General features: G+C 54.5%; 1 protein-coding gene across 1 annotated transcript; it reads left to right on the forward strand.

Annotated features, from left to right (window-relative positions):
- Nucleotides 1-9: 9 nt before the first annotated feature.
- On the forward strand, nucleotides 10-15,910 carry ADCY4 (adenylate cyclase 4). The gene is made up of 26 exons (XM_045516529.2): nucleotides 10-940; nucleotides 1,257-1,445; nucleotides 2,728-2,925; nucleotides 3,037-3,198; nucleotides 3,827-3,976; nucleotides 4,409-4,557; nucleotides 4,634-4,745; nucleotides 5,472-5,599; nucleotides 5,756-5,914; nucleotides 6,168-6,300; nucleotides 6,495-6,668; nucleotides 9,107-9,150; nucleotides 9,286-9,372; nucleotides 9,573-9,642; nucleotides 9,951-10,048; nucleotides 10,734-10,818; nucleotides 10,926-11,063; nucleotides 11,700-11,810; nucleotides 12,063-12,247; nucleotides 12,469-12,553; nucleotides 12,998-13,156; nucleotides 14,397-14,543; nucleotides 14,837-14,944; nucleotides 15,061-15,175; nucleotides 15,497-15,621; nucleotides 15,705-15,910. The coding sequence occupies exons 2-26, from the start codon at nucleotides 1,284-1,286 to the stop codon at nucleotides 15,849-15,851; spliced, it is 3,231 nt and encodes a 1,076-aa protein (XP_045372485.2). The 5' UTR covers nucleotides 10-940; nucleotides 1,257-1,283; the 3' UTR covers nucleotides 15,852-15,910.
- Nucleotides 15,911-16,513: the final 603 nt, after the last annotated feature.

Genomic DNA, 16,513 nt, shown 5'->3' on the forward strand with positions numbered 1-16,513 from the left:
GTGGCACACGAGGTCAGGTTCCAGCTGGCGGCAGGAAGGAATCCTGAGGGCTTGGCTCCTGGGGCCGCTCTAATCTCTAGGCAGAGCATTTCCTGCAGGCAGGCTGAGACCCCACCATAAACCAAACCCTGAGGATTGAGGCTGTGGTCCCACTCCCCCCCTTTTCTACTGGGCTGTGGAGACTTGGCAGTGGGGCCCTGATGAGGAGGCTCTCCATGGGAATTCACAGACCCCAGTACATCTTTGTCCTGCACGATGCACCTAGTCTCTCATAGGTCAGTCTCATACCACCTCCCTCTGCCACATACACCCATGCACACGTTGCTTCCGTTGCTTCCGTGTAGGCATCAGAACCCTTTGATTCTCAGCTGAAGTCTGGGAGTGGAAAGTGATGGCTCCACAAAGCTACACACAGATGTGCCCCTCCCACAGAGCTGGACACCACTGGAGCTTGGACGATTCAGATGTGGCCATAGAGCTGCCATCCAAGTTGGAGGAGCAGGGAATGAGCATCCCTCTCTTGCTGACCTAACCCCCATACTGCACCACATTCTTCCCTACATCCTTTCCAGCCTTCGCCCCAGCCCTCCCTCAGTCTCCCTACATCCAAGGTTCCACACTCATCTTGAAGCTTGTCACTCGGCCTGGCCCACCTCACTGCTTGCATCTCTCCTGTGATCCACATTCCCTTTCCTTGAAGGGGCTGAAGTGAGGAGGCTGTGGTGTTAGAAGAGACAATCAGAGTGGGGGAGGAGGCCTGCTGAGTCTGGCTAGGGCACAGGAAGGGCTGGGCTGTCCCATCGGGGAAGTGGGAGGGGGCTGCGGCGCCAGGAGGGAAGCGCCTGTTGCCCAGGGCTCAGAACAACTAGCCTAGCAGCCAGCGTGACTCGGAAACCTGCCCCAGGGCTTAGCCTGTTCGGCTGTAGCAGCATCGCAGGCAGTGAGTTGTGGAAGAGGGGGAACCCGGGGCTCCTTTGCTTCAACCCCAAATCCTGTGCTCCTGGCACTGTGGCTTTTGCTAGGACACTTCTGCAGTGTGGTTTGGGGGGATGGAGTTGGGGAGGAGCAAAGGATTGGACAGTCCACTCACTGCGGACTGGGGAAAAACAGGGAGTGGAAGGAGACGGCATTGCCGTGAGGTTGGGAGATTCAGATGGAAGTGGCGTGGACCAAGTGAGAGGGGCACAGCTGGCGCTGGCTGGGGCCTCAGACAGTAACCCACACTGGCCCTCTTCAACCCGGGGGCCCACCCCCAGGCAGTGCAGCGCTGGGCAGGGGAGACGATGGCCCGCCTCTTCAGTCCCCGGCCGTCCCCCAGCGAAGACCTCTTCTTCGCTGAGACCTACTACATCCTGAGCCAGCAGTACCCACTGCTGCTACTGCTGCTGGTGATCGTGATCTGCGGGCTCCTGGCTCTACTGGCTGTCGCCAGTGCCAGCGGCAGGGTGAGCAGGGGAGGAGGGGAGGAGGGGGGCCTCTGGTGCAGGGTGCCTCCTTGAAGGTAGTGGCAGGGCCACTGCCTAGGGGGCATTTTCAGGGTTGGGACTTGTGGGGGTCTTCTTTTCAATGTGCTTTCTTTGCTGGGACCCGGGAAAGAAGCTCTGGACCTTGCTGGGAACTGCAGTGACCCCACATAAATCACTCTGCCTTTCTGGGCCACAGTCTCTGGGTCCACACAAGGAGGTAGCTGAGCCCTGGATGCTTCTCATTTCTCTCTGGGTCCTGATAGACCTTAAGGAGCTTCTGTGAGCTAATGATTCTAGAAAAATTCCAACACCGGATTTTCTGATTTTCCAGGGGGAAATTACCCTGGGCCCTGTGGGAATCTGCTTCCTGGTTTTCTTTCTCTCTTAGCAGCTATGGGGTAGTTGTACTGACAGATTCCCAGAAGGCACCCACCATTCTGCTCTCATGTTAGTCCTTAATTAAGCCCATTTCCAGGTTTTTGGGGAGGGAAGAAAGAGAATCTTCAATTCCACTTCTGGAAATATCCTGCCCCAAGTTTTCTTTTCACTCTCTGGAGGCAAGTTGGGAAAACCATTGGATGTGAACAATCTTTGCCCGTCCTCCTGGAAGAAGTCCAGGAAGAGGTGGAGACAGGGGAGTAGGGGGAAATCCTCTGTGCTGAGGCAGTAGGGAGATCTCAGCTCCTGGCAAGGGAGATTCTGGGCGCCCCCTGCTGCCCAAGCACCAATGCTTGGTGGCGAGTGGGGCTTAAAACACCAAGTCTCGTGCCTCAAGCAGGGAATCTCCCAAGCAAATTACCTAGATTTGGATACACTCATTCCTAAGTGCCATCTGTGAGCTAGGATTTTTCACTCGCTTTAGGATCCTAGGTGTGGAGTGGGGTGGGGTTGGGTAGTGCTATTATTTCTATTTGACAAGTGAGGAAACTTAGGCTCAGAAAGGTCATGGATTCATAAATGGCCAGAATGAGGTCGGAGCCAGGTCTTCTGTGTAGGTGGCCCAAGGCCCTGCAGCATGCAAGTGAGATGTTAAGTTGAATCCTATGAGACTGTTAGCTCTGTAGATTAAAAACAGATTATCAGCATTTCATGCGGTTCAACCTCATATGAATGGCAAGTGGAGGTGGCCTGCCTGATTTTCTTACTTGGGTTTGAGACTCTTTTCAGGTTTGGTCTGAGGGACTGCCTGTTCCTCCTCTTCTTGGACAAGCTCCCCAAACTCCAAACCCCAGGCTTGCTTCACATGCCCCCTCCCCTCCAGGAGCTGGCCTCCGACCCTGGCTTCCTGACCACTGTGCTGTGCGCGCTGGGTGGCTTCTCGCTACTGCTGGGCCTGGCTTCCCGTGAGCAGCGACTGCAGCGCTGGACGCGTCCCCTGTCCGGCCTTGTGTGGGCAGCGCTGCTCGCGCTAGGTCACGGCCTCCTGTTCACCGGGGGCGTGGTGAGCGCCTGGGACCAGGTGAGGCAAGAGAAGCAGTGGGGAGGGGACTCCCAGGCCTCGAACTCAGCCCCCAGGCCAAGAGCAGCGCAGCAGCGTAAGCTCTCAGCCTCCGGCGCCCCTCTCCCCTAGGTGTCCTTTTTCCTTTTTGTCATCTTCACGGTGTATGCCATGTTGCCCTTGGACATGCGGGAAGCCGCCGCCGCGGGCCTCGCCTCCTCACTCTCACATCTGCTGGCCCTCGGGCTGTATCTTGGGCCTCAGCCGGACTCACGGCCCGCGCTGCTGCCGCAGGTGAGCACGCATGGAGCTGAGGCTGCGTCCAGGGCCGGCTCCTCTGGGCGCACCTTGCTCCGCTGGACATTCATCAACCGTTTGCTGAGCTATGACTCCGAGGCAGGGCGCGACGCTGGGTGCAGGTTACAAACACGGACCTCGACTGTACTTGCGCTCGTGCAGCTGGTACATAGTGCAGCGCGATGCCTGCAGATGCCGGAAGAGGGCTCTTGGGCTCAAGGGAAGGGAGTTCGCCTGGGGACCAGGGTGGTGGGGACAAATGTGGAAGACGGAACCTTCAGAGAGAATGTAAAAATTGGAGCTTGAGTAGATTTGTGCTGTCGCGGGAGGTGGGGGTGGGGTGGGGATGGTGGAGTGCATTCCAGGCAGAGGAAACGTACGTGCAAACGTTTTCTAGACCTAAGACGCCGTGTTGGTGCGGCACCCAAGAGTCTAGAGCAGGGGGATGGGGGAGGAGAAGCGCCCCCTACGGATTCCACACTGTGGAACCAATTGCCTCGAAATACTTCGGTCTCTTAACCGTAGAATCCTCCCCAGCCCTCTTGGAAGCCAATCCATCTGCACACAATAGCCACCCCTACCCCGACCCGGGTCCGCGCCCTCTGAGGCTGACCCTCCCCCACAGCTGGCAGCAAACGCGGTGCTGTTCCTGTGCGGGAACGTGGCGGGAGCGTACCACAAGGCTCTGATGGAGCGCGCACTGCGCGCCACGTTCCGGGAGGCGCTTAGTTCTCTGCACTCACGTTGGCGGCTGGACACCGAGAAGAAGCACCAGGTCCGCCGGGTCCGGGAGGCCGAGAGGGGCCGGGGCTCGGAGAGAGGAGTTGTTTAGGTCACACAACCGGGCTCTGGAAGCTGAATGACTTTGGGCGGGTCGCTTGATCTTCTGTTCCCTCCTTTGTAAAATATGGCTATTGCCCACCTTGGAAGGTGCAAACTAACTGAAGCTTGTGAAAGCACTTTAGAACGTCACGATCCTAAACGAAGGGTTCTAATTCCCATATTGCTGCTTGGCAGTTCAGTCCCTAAATGTGATCAGTGCAGGATAGGGCTGGAGCCCGGCTGTATGTGGTGGGGAGGACCTGGGCTAGTGCCCTGGGGAACATTTCGTGGGGCTGAGAAGTCTGTAGGCTTTTATGGGTTTGGGGGATGGGAACTTCTGACTTTAGAGGGCAGGGATGTTGGTGCTCATAGTGTCCTCCCCCAGGAACACCTTCTCTTGTCCATCCTTCCTGCCTACCTGGCACGAGAGATGAAGGCAGAGATCATGGCACGGCTGCAGGCTGGACAGGGGTCACGGCCAGAGAGCACCAACAACTTCCACAGCCTCTATGTCAAGAGGCACCAGGGAGTCAGGTATGAGGAAGGATGGCTGGAGGGGAGGGGCATGGGCTGAGATCCTGGCCCTACTGATGCGGTCTGCCCTGCCCAGTGTGCTGTATGCTGACATCGTGGGCTTCACACGGCTGGCCAGTGAGTGCTCCCCTAAGGAATTGGTGCTCATGCTCAACGAGCTCTTTGGCAAGTTCGACCAGATCGCCAAGGTCAGAGGGGGCTTCATCTCCCACCTTCCAACTCCCTACCCTGGAGAGCCTCTTGTGAGGGAAATTCCTGCCGTATAAGATCCCAGTCCCAGTGCCAAGCCCACATGGGCTCCCAGACCCTTCACTGGAGGTAGGAATCTCCCTCAAGTATCCCCACTTTTGGAGCTGCTCATTGTACACCTCAAACCTGGAGGGACTTCTCAACATCCTCACAGATGTCCCAACCATAACATCCCCAAATATGCTCTGAGCTCCAACATAGGTGTCTCTGGACACTATGGATCCTACAACCAAATCTAGGTAGATTTTCCAATGCTCTAACCTTGGAAGGCCCTTCCAAGGGAAATCTCTGCCCTCAGCATCCTCAGCCCAGCTACCTGCTCAGACCCCAGGGATGCCCCCGAGCAACCAAATCTTGGGTCTTCCCCAGAAACCTCAATCCTGAAGCGGCGTATGCTCAGATTTGGATACACCCTACACATGCCAAATCTGGAGAGAGCTGCAGACATCCCAACACTAGGGAAACCCTTCTGAGAAAGGCACTGGCATGGGAGACCTCAGCCAGTCCTGTATCAGGCTAAGGGAGTCCCTAGATCTGACCTAGACATTCCCAATCTCAGAAGCTCTTCACAAATAACACACTTGTTCCCACTTTCCCCAACTCCCTCCTGTTCCCTCTGGCCTCTAACCAGGTTCCCCTCTTCCCACTGCGTACCCTCCCTCCAGGACCATGAATGCATGAGGATCAAGATCCTGGGAGACTGTTACTACTGTGTCTCTGGGCTGCCGCTCTCCCTGCCAGACCACGCAATCAATTGTGTGCGCATGGGGCTGGATATGTGCCGGGCCATCAGGTCAGCTGAGATGGACAAGGACGAGTGGGAGTAGCGATGGATGGATGTGGGAGAGGAGCTAGCAGGGTAGTGGAAGTCCTCCTGGAGAGAGGGAGGGGTGTGGCATGGGTAAGGCTGAAGGCAGAACCCAGATTGTTCCCCACACACCCTGTTCAGGAAACTTCGGGCAGCCACCGGCGTGGATATCAACATGCGTGTGGGTGTACACTCGGGCAGCGTGCTCTGTGGTGTCATCGGACTGCAGAAATGGCAATATGATGTCTGGTCCCATGACGTTACACTGGCCAACCACATGGAGGCGAGTGGAGTGCCAGGGTGAGAGCTGGGGCTCCAGGGGGCTATGGCCAGAGGCCAGTCGGGCCTTCACATGCCTGGTATTCATCGTTCTTTAAAATGAGCACATTCCCACGTGGCACTCAGGGAGATCCTGGGATGCAGGGAGGGGAGCTGGGAGACACCTCCTGTAGCACAGGGCCTTGCCTGAAGTCAGACCTCCACGAATGATCCTCGAAAGAAATGAGAGATTTGAAGTTCTTCCCTGCTGACTCCCGCTGCCCTCTCCTTCCAGACGAGTACATATCACAGGGGCTACACTGGCCCTGCTGGCAGGGGCTTATGCTGTGGAGGATGCAGCCATGGAACACCGGGACCCATACCTTCGGGAGCTAGGGGAGCCTACCTACCTGGTCATTGATCCCCGGGTAAGAGCCCAGCCTAGACCCCATGGGCTGGCCCACCCTAACCACCCACAGCCAATGGGCCTGATCTCTTCTATGCCAGAGACTCAGTTCCTGGGTCCTAGTGTGTACCGTAGGGGAGGGACACCAACTTTTAAGGGCTGTGGGAGAATGGGGAAGGGTCTGTGATCTTGACTCTCAGCCTTCATTTGCCCCAGGCCGAGGAGGAGGATGAGAAGGGCACTGCTGGAGGGTTGCTGTCCTCTCTCGAGGGCCCCAAGATGCGTCCATCACTGCTGATGACCCGCTACCTGGAGTCCTGGGGTGCAGCCAAGCCATTTGCCCATCTGAGCCACGTAGAGAGCCCTGTGTCCACCTCCACCCCTCTCCCGGTATGGGCACTCCATCATGAGCCCAGCACTTACATAAACCCACCCCCATTGCCCACTCCTAGCCCCTCCCATCTCCACCACCTGTGAGTCACTTGATGACATCCCCAGGTCCTGAACTTTCTGGTCACCCCAGTTACTGGTTCAGGACCTTTTCTGCCCTTGTTTCCAGAGAAAGAACAAAGATAACTGCCCTCTGAGCTCAACTCAGAGAAGATTCAAGACCTCAAAGATACCATGTCCTTTGCTCCCCAGCCCACTCAGGAAGCCCCTTCCCTTGGTGCCATACTGCCTCCTACGTCAGAAGCCAGTACTGCACATCCATTCCCATCAGGAAATGTCTCTGTTTAGCTCAGTCTTGTGACTGCATGCTCTCTTCTTCAGTCCCCACTAAGACAGATCACTCATTGCCCCTCCTCTCCAGGACTTGTATACAGATAAAAAGAGGTGACAGTGAAAACCTCCCAGGGCCTTGAAGAAGGAAGTCACCATGAGCAGGCAGGGGTGGAGGAGGAAGGAAGTGGAGTGGGCTTATCCCTTGTCTGGGGTAAGCTAGGGCAGGGCCAGTTACTGGCTGATATGTGCAGGGCACCTTCAGGCAATCGGTGACCCATCAGCTGCTGGAGGAGCCTGGATCTCCCCCCACTTGATGACAAGCAGCCAGAACCCCCTCATGCAGGGACTCAGGCCATGTCCCTAAAGGCTTGCCCTGCGGTTAGTTTCCTCAGCCTGTTCTCTTCCATTTTCTCTAATCTTCCCCAGACCTGTTCAGCATTCCCAGCCACTGATCTGCAGATCTTTCCAGAATCTTCTCTACTGGGTAGACCTACCTGGACTTCTAGGATAACTCCAGAGTACCCTTTCTATGTTCCTTCCCCTCTCCTCTCCTATCCAACAGGAAAGTGGGCCAGAGGTCAGTGAACACTGGAGGTGAGGGAACCTTGGCCACAGCAGTTCAGTGGCTGAGTGCTTAATTTCAAGCCTCAAAACGGGCAAGGGGAGAGGTCAAAGGGCTAAACTGGCAGGAGGGAGAGGAAGGAAGAACCCAAGGCCCAGCTAGTATTGCAGGCTGAGGCTTCCAGGTAGGGTAGGTTAGAGGGGGATTTGCTGGGAGCCTAGGGACTGTGAGACAGTGTTTTGGATGCCCCCCAGAACCCAGGCCAGACCTCCCTAACCCCCGACCGGTGTGCAGGCTATTAGGTGTCAGGGCAGAGTGGGAACACCTTGTTCTAAGGTATCTCCTGAGGCAGGACCTCACCAGCCCAGAAACTTGTTTCTCAGCCCCTGAAGTTCTAGGGCCTTAGTCAAATGTTAGAAGCCTTGAGAATCACACTTGGCTTACTATTAGACAGAGCGCAACTTCAGGGTGGCGGGGCAGTGTTTGTGTGGTGGTTCCCATCCATCCATCCCTTCTTCCTACGGTCTTTGAGCACCTAGTATGCAGCAGGCCCTAGGTTAGCTCTTGAGAAGACGGAAATGAATAAGATGTTTTCCCTGCCTTCAGATAACTTACAGGCATGGGGTGGGGGCAGGTAGGTAGTCCGATAAAAATTAGTACCAGGCATGGATGCCTAGAACTTACCTCTTAATTGCTCTCTAACTCTCCCTCTCCCTCTCCTCTCACATACACAAGGTTTTGGTTTGGGGGATGATGTGGCCCCCTGTGACCCTGCTTCCTTCCCATGAACCAGGGAAGCAGGGAAAAAGGGTCACCATCCATCTTGCCCTGGGCAGTGGCCATGCTCCCTTCCCTGGTGCTGGTCCTCCCCCGCTCGTGTGCTCATTCTCACGTCTCTGCACACAATAAGTATGCTTTTCGGTGCAGAAGAGAGTGGCTATAACCAAGCTTGTTTCTCCTCCTCTTTTCCTTCTCCATTTTTGTGCCCTGAACCCACTACCTCCCAGCTCAGCTTGACCACCATGAAAGGGCAGAGGGGATTCAGAGTGCTTTGCATTGCTATTCCAGTTTCAACCAAGAGGGATTTTTTTTTTTTTTTTGACATGGAGTGATGGGCAAGTCCATGCCTTTGGATTCTGTGCAGTCCTTAGGGAAGAAGAAGTCCTTAGGGAAGTCCAAGGAATCAACAGCCACTCAAGCATATAGAGGATGCAAGGTTGCCTCCTAAGTGATAAAAGCCATGAGGAAATCAGAGAGCATGAGACTCTGGGAGTCTGAAGAGTCAGGAGGAAATTTCAAGGAATAAATGTGGATTTACCTTCCCTTATAGGCAGGTGGGATTTGGAAGAGATAGAGATGGAAATGGAGATGGAGATAGACATGCTGATAAAGTGAGAGAGAAAGAGATGGAGAGAGATATTAGCCAGGTCAAATGCTCAAATCAAGGCCATGTATAGGAATGCCTCACGGCAGAGAGGATACACTACAGTGGAGGATGCTCACCATCTCCCCATCTTCCCCTGTCCCTGTGTTCTCCCTGCAGGAGAGGGCCCTGTCTTCCTTCAGCCCCCAGTGGAGCCTGGACCGGTAAGGAGGCCTGAGCAACTCTGACAGTGGGGCTGTCCGGGTGATCTACCTCCGTCCTTCCTGGGGGGATGCTCCTGCTTTGCCCATATGCTTTTGAGGGTCTTCTCAGTGACAGGCTGGGCTCTCACTGCGCAGGAGCCGTACCCCCCGGGGACTGGATGATGAACTGGACACTGGGGATGCCAAGTTCTTCCAGGTCATCGAACAGCTCAACTCTCAGAAGTATGGCAAACAGAAGAGGGCTGAGAGGGCTGGGAGGGCTGGAGGGCCTGGACTCAGGTGGTAGAGGAGGGAGGTGCTCCCCTGAGAACCTGTAGGGAAGGGAGGGTCTTCCCAGCTCCAGCTCACTGAAAGACTCACCTGATCATGCCCTCCTCCCTGCCCTTTCCTCTTTGGGGCTTCCTGCTCCCACCTCCCACCAGACAGTGGAAACAGTCAAAGGACTTCAACCCTCTGACACTGTACTTCAGAGAGAAGGAGATGGAGAAAGAGGTAGGCTGGAGCTGGCGGCAGGCCCTGGGGGTCCCACCTCCCCTCCCCAGGTCTGCTCAGTTTGTGATCCTGGTGTGAATAAAGGGCTGGTGCCTCTCTCCAAAAGGAAAGTCACCCTATCAATTGAATTACAGGGTGGTGATGGGAGGAAGGAGGGCAGCTCCTTGGAGAACTGGTAGGAGCCACCTAGGAAGGAACTGGAGGGTGGGACAGTGAGGCTGGGGGACCCACTCCTTGCCTGGAATTGACACCCTCAAGGTGACAGGCAGCACCAGTGCCCCGTCTCCATCCAACCCTCTCCCTTCCAGTATCGGCTCTCTGCACTCCCCGCCTTCAAGTACTATGCAGCTTGCACCTTCCTGGTTTTTCTCTCCAACTTCATCATCCAGATGCTGGTAACAAACAGGTGAGAGAGTCTTAGGCAAGGGAAGCCCTGATTCTTCAAAACAGACCCCCATGGCTCTTCCAGAACCCTGACTGACACTTTCTTTCTCTGACCACTTCCCCTTGGCTTAGGGCACTGAGCCACAGAGGAAATGGAAATACGTGTTTTGGGGAACCGGTAATCATAACCCTCATGTCTTACTGTCTTACATCCTGTAGGATTTCTACATAAACCAAATATTTTCACATGCCTGTCTCTCGATTCTAACAGCATTCCCACAAAGGAGATTTTGTTCCAATTGAGAAGCCCAAATCTCACAGCAAATGAGCTTAGAAAGTAGGTCCTCGCTTCCAGTCCACTGCTAGGAGGCGGTGGAGGGGTGGGTAGTCTTGCTCAGAACTCAGCCACATGAAAGAGCTTCGGCCCGCAGGCTCAGAGACCAGTCCGATGCAGCCTCGGCCACTCCTGTGAGCCCCCTGCCCACTCCCACTATTGTCCCTCCCTCATCCCAACTCTGCCCTAGGCCTCTCCGCTTCCCCAGATCATCAGCACGTAATGTCTTTCATCAGCCCAGACCCCATCAGCAGCAGGTTCAAATCCCCAGGATCACTTCTCTCCATGTTTCTCGACCAGATTGCACGGCACCCTCCCAGCACACAGGAAGCCTATTCTAGCTCCTCAAGGCCTCACTCTTGTCTCCCTTTAGGCCCCCAGCTCTGGCCATCACCTATAGCATCACCTTCCTCCTCTTCTTCCTCCTCCTCTTCGTCTGCTTCTCAGAGCACCTGACGGTGAGGTGGGCTTTGGGGGCAGAGTGGCGAGCTGGGGCCCTAACCACAACCTGGCCTGCAGTGGGTGCCCCAGTCCCACCGCTACAACTCTCATGCTCCTTCCACAGAAGTGTGTCTTGAAAGGCCCCAAGATGCTGCACTGGCTGCCCACGCTCTCTGTCCTGGTGGCCACACAGCCCGGACTGCGAGTCGCCCTGGGCACTGCCACAATCCTGCTCGTCTTTGCTATGGCCATTACCAGCCTGGTGAGGGAGAGGGGGCCCTGTGGATCCCTGTTAGGGCGTGCTGGACCTGCCAGAGGCTGAAAGGGGACCCCTGGGTTTGGGAGGATAACTAGACTAAGACCAGGGGATGCTGGCAATGTTGGACAAGTATAAAAAAAAAATCACAGCCACTGACAGTCTACCACCCGGTAGATGCTCCTTGTTAAAAACACTTTGGTGGAAATCTTTCCTATTTTTTCCCTATGTGCACAGATCTTCATCCCTTAGTTTACTTACTCTGATTTTGTAAGCTGAGTTTGGCTGATTTTTCAGACCTTAGAACCATTCCTAGAATTCTACCCCTGAAAGGCATCTTAGGAATCATCCTCCAGCCAAGTTACAGAAGAGGAAGCTGAGGCCCAGAGAGGTTAAGTGGCTGGCAAAAGATCACACAGTGGATCCGTGACAGACTAATGCTCATGACACCTACTCCTCTAATCCCTGTCCCCCAACAAAGACCCCAGTGCTGAGGCCCCCTCACCAACCAGAAATAGCAGAATCTGCCCCTCTGGGGGAGTCTGGCCCCGACTCATCCCTGGGTCAGCTGAAACTCAGCACCAGCCACCATTGTGCCCAAGGAGCTGCCTGCCTGCTGCAGCACCCCATCTCGTTCGGCAGGTCTTCCTACCGGCAGCATCGAACTGCCCTTTCCGGGCTCCCAATGTGTCCTCCGTGGCTTTCAACTTCTCCTGGGAGCTCCCTGGGTCCCTGCCTCTCATCAGTGTCCCAGTGAGTGTCCTTCACTGCCCTGAATCTCCTTCTTCAGAGCCTTTCTTGGCCCCCTCCCCCACCTCCTTAGTTGAACACTCCATCCTGTGGCCTGGGATGGACATAACTCACACTTGGTATATGTGTGGTGACACCCCCGGCCCCCCTAATAGGACGGGGCCCTGGGAGGGGCAGGACAGGAGCCCTGGGGTGTCCCCTGCCCCTGCCGCTGGAATATGCCCCACCTCCTGACTACCCTGCCTGGTCCCCCAGTACTCCATGCACTGCTGCGTGCTGGGGCTCCTCTCCTGCTCCCTCTTCCTGCACATGAGCTTCGAACTGAAGCTGCTGTTGCTCCTGCTGTGGCTGGTGGCCTCCTGCTCCGTCTTCCTGCACTCCCACGCGTGGCTGTCCGACTGCCTCGTCGCCCGCCTCTATCCGGGCCCCTTGGACTCCAGGTGCGCACAGCAGCTGCACGGAGGGGCCCAGGCCCTCCGGGATGGGGCTGGGACAGGACAGAGCTGAACTGTCCTCACCTCACCACCTGAACCACCAACAGGGTGAAGGAAGAAGGAGGCCGAGGGCTACATGGGCACTGGTGCCCAAGGTGGGCGGGGGCAGGGGGAGGCCATGGGGAAGTGGTAGCACAAGGGGCCGCCCTGATCTGTGGCCTCCTCAGGCCAGGGGTGCTGAAGGAGCCCAAACTGATGGGAGCGATCTGTTTCTTTATCTTCTTCTTCACCCTCCTCATCCTGGCTCGGCAGGTAAGTCACCCAGCTCAGCCCTCCAGGGCCTCCCTGTGAAGGGTGAGGCAAGAATCCCCACATATGTGACTTGGTCTCCTTTCCCTTAATCTCACATCTCCAGGGTTGAGTCCAAATGGTGTGTCCACTGAAAGCTTCTAAGTGAACCTTTCTTTCCCCTTCACTCCCCAAAGGGAGTGCCCTCAAGTTCTCCCCTCCCCTTCTCCCTCCCACTCCCAATCTAGGAAAACATGCTTAAGAAAAGATCTGCTGCCAGTTTGTCCACTCTAGTTTGAATCTTGTTGCAACATATCTCCCCTGGGATCGTTGTACCTTTAGCCTTATCTCTGAACTGGGGGTGGTGGTGATGTGGTTCTAAGCACCATGGATTTGGGGGTGAACACTCAGGAGCTGAGGCTTCCCCTGCACCGTGTCTCCCCATGGCCCCCTGGTGACCCTCCCCAGAATGAGTATTACTGCCGCCTGGACTTCCTGTGGAAGAAGAAGCTGAGGCAGGAGCGGGAGGAGACAGAGATGATGGAGAACCTGACTCGGCTGCTCTTGGAGAATGTACTCCCTGCGCACGTGGCCCCCCAGTTCATTGGCCAGAATCGGCGCAATGAGGTGACTCCCCACTTTCAGCTCTGAGCCCCAGATGCCATAGGGACTAATTCTGGATAAAAGCCTTGGCCCTTAGCCCATTCTCTCTGGACTCCCACACAGTGGGTCGGGGGGGCCACCCAAGCCTGGCGGATACCCCCATTTTCACAAGATCTTAGGGTCTGTCTTTAGTGAACACAGAATCCCTGCTTTGCAATTTCTCACTTGGAAAGAGCACTCCAATTCATGGCCACTGTAGAGCCTTCAGAGTGTCAATGGGGACTATGTGAAGGACAGTCCATCCATCTCTCTAGCCCTGCATTATCCAGTAAGGTAGCCATTAGCCTTGTGTGGCCATTTAAATTTAAATTTAAGCGGGGAGGGTAAAGTTCAAGTGGTAGAGTGCATGCTTGGCATGCGTGAGGTCCTGGGTTCAATCCCCAGCACCTTCTCTAAAAATAAATAATAAACGTAATTACCCCCCCCAAAAAGCATAAATAAATAAATTTAAACCAATTAAAATAGAAAATTCTGTTCCTTGGTCACACTGGCCATATTTCAAGTGTTCAACAGCTGCTTGTGGCTAGTGGCCACCATATTGGATAGCACATATGATAGAACATTTCCTTCACCACACAAACTTCTATCGGATGATGCTAATTTAGATCCTCAAGTATCTTGCTATAGTCAAACCAACAGAAGGTCACTCACATATCTGCACCATCTTATTTGGTAACTGGTAACTGGTAACTTACCTGGTAATTGATCCCGTTTCTGTCTTCACATTGGCTACCAGAAAGCTCAGAGCCAGAATCCAGGACTAACAAGGGATTGTGTGAACCAACCTAGACTTGACTCTGTCTTTATCATCTTTTCCTTATTTCCCTCTGTCCCTTTTCCCTACTATTGCTTTATCTTCCAAATTGTAACTATCTTTGTAAGCTGATTTAAGTAACAACACATTTCAGCAATGAGATAGGATGTAAAGGTAATTCCCATTGACATGATCCAAGTTCCAAAAAAGACGCCCTTCACGTTGCTGTTTGGTGATCCTGACCCAGAATCTCTGTCTCTCCTGGAATCTCAATGGACCCAGTCTTTAACTCCTGAGTCACATCCCTGGGGTAACCTAGCTCTACCCTTCTCCCTCCTTCCCAATCCTTCTTAAACTGAGGGGGAGGAGTGTAGTCACAGGGAGGAAAGCCCGTGTAGACCCCAAAGGGGGAAGAACATAGCCCCTCACCCCCGCCTTCCGCCCTCCCAGGACCTCTACCACCAGTCCTACGAGTGTGTTTGCGTCCTCTTCGCCTCAGTCCCAGACTTTAAGGAGTTTTACTCTGAATCCAACATCAACCATGAGGGGCTAGAGTGTCTGCGGCTGCTCAATGAGATAATTGCTGATTTTGATGAGGTGATAACTCCAAGGGTCCCCCAGGCCCTATGTCCTGGATTCTAGCAAGTCCCACCAGTCCGTCCTTTCACTTTGCTCTCCTGGCCATGAGGCCTGTCCTCCTCTCCCCAGCCCTCCTGCTTCTCCCCTGACACCCAGCTCTGCCCTCCCCAGCAACGCTGCCCACTCTCCTCCTGCCACCACCCCTGACCCCACAATTGGTCCTTCAGTCTCCAAAAGCCTGGGGCTGGGCTTCTGGGAAAAGGGGGGAAAAGGGGAATAGAGACTGGGGACACAACCTACTTTCTATACAGCTGCTCTCCAAGCCCAAGTTCAGTGGAGTAGAGAAAATCAAAACCATCGGCAGCACCTACATGGCAGCTACAGGCTTAAATGCCACCTCTGGACAGGACTCACAGCAGGTACAGCATCCCTTCCTTACCTCCCAACTCTCGCCTGGCTCTCCTTGGTGGGCCCGTAAGTGGGCCTTACTCCTGTGCCCTCACTGACCCACCCTGGTGGGCCGGCCCATTGCCAGGATTCTGAGCGGAGCTGCAGCCACCTTGGCACCATGGTGGAGTTTGCCGTGGCCCTTGGATCTAAGCTGGACGTCATCAACAAGCACTCATTCAACAACTTCCGCTTGCGTGTGGGTGAGGTCTCCCTTGCTGGGGCAGTCTGGGACCTCCTCCTCACCTTCCCAAACCTTCCCTCCTCCAAGTCCTCTGTTAGTGGCTCCCACGCTCACCCCGGGGGGCCCCCTCCCGACTCACCCCTTGGGACAGAGCATGAAGCTGCTGGGCCCGGAGCTGCGATGCCCACCCACTTCCTCCCCTAAGCCGCACTCCTCTGGCTCCTCCTCCTTCCCTCTAAACCCCTTAAGCTCTTCACCTTAGTTTCTTGATCTTCCTCTTCCCCTCTCCTTTCTCAAATTCCTCCCCCTCAGGGCCCCTCTTTACCACACCTCTTGTCAGGGTTAAACCATGGACCTGTGGTAGCCGGAGTGATTGGGGCCCAGAAGCCACAATATGACATCTGGGGCAACACAGTGAACGTGGCCAGCCGCATGGAGAGTACAGGCGTACTGGGAAAGATCCAAGTAAGGAAGTCACATGGGGGGCACAGGGGTCGGGCGATAAGATGGGGCCACGGCCACACGCCCTCACACCTCTCCAATTGCAGGTGACTGAAGAGACAGCTGGGGCCCTGCAGTCCTTAGGCTATACCTGCTACAGCCGGGGCATCATCAAGGTCAAAGGCAAAGGGCAGCTCTGCACCTACTTCCTGAACACAGATTTGACTCGAGCTGGACCTCCCTCGTCACTCTAGGCTGAGAACCCCACCCCCTCCTCTCCACCTGTAATATCCTTAATAAAGACACTCCTGTATGGCTGGGTTAGAATTGATGTCAGAAGCTGCTAGTGTAGCTGGGGATCATCTTCTCCTCACCTCTCAGCAGGATGGCTTCTTCCCAGGCCAGCTGAGTGTTCATGTGTGTACAAGTATGAGCATGAGTGTGTTAGAAAAGAGCGATTCTTTTTCACAAGCTCAGGAAGAGGACTGCCTTGGCCTCCCTACCTGGCTGTCAACCTGATTCCAGTGTTTTGTGCCCTTGGAAGTATAAACAATTTTAGTCACATGACTCAAAACAAAGATTTGTCCTTTCCTGTTCCCCACCCACAAATATTGGAAAGAATCTCCAGGAAAATGTCATTTGATTGCTCTCTCTCTCTCTCTCTCTTTTATTTTTTATTTATTTATTTATTTATTTATTTATTTATTTATTTATTTATTTATTTATTTATTTATTTTTGCAGAAGGGTGGTGTAGGTAATTAGCTTTATTTATTTGTTTGTTTTTAATGTAGGTACTGGGGATGGAACCCAGGACCACATGCATGCTAAGCACACATTCTACCACTGAGCTATATTCTTACCCACCCATTTGATCTTTACTTATTCAACAAACACTAAATAAGTACCTATTATGTA

The sequence above is a fragment of the Camelus bactrianus genome, chromosome 6 (assembly GCF_048773025.1).
Source record: "Camelus bactrianus isolate YW-2024 breed Bactrian camel chromosome 6, ASM4877302v1, whole genome shotgun sequence".
In the NCBI taxonomy this organism is placed as follows: domain Eukaryota; kingdom Metazoa; phylum Chordata; class Mammalia; order Artiodactyla; family Camelidae; genus Camelus; species Camelus bactrianus.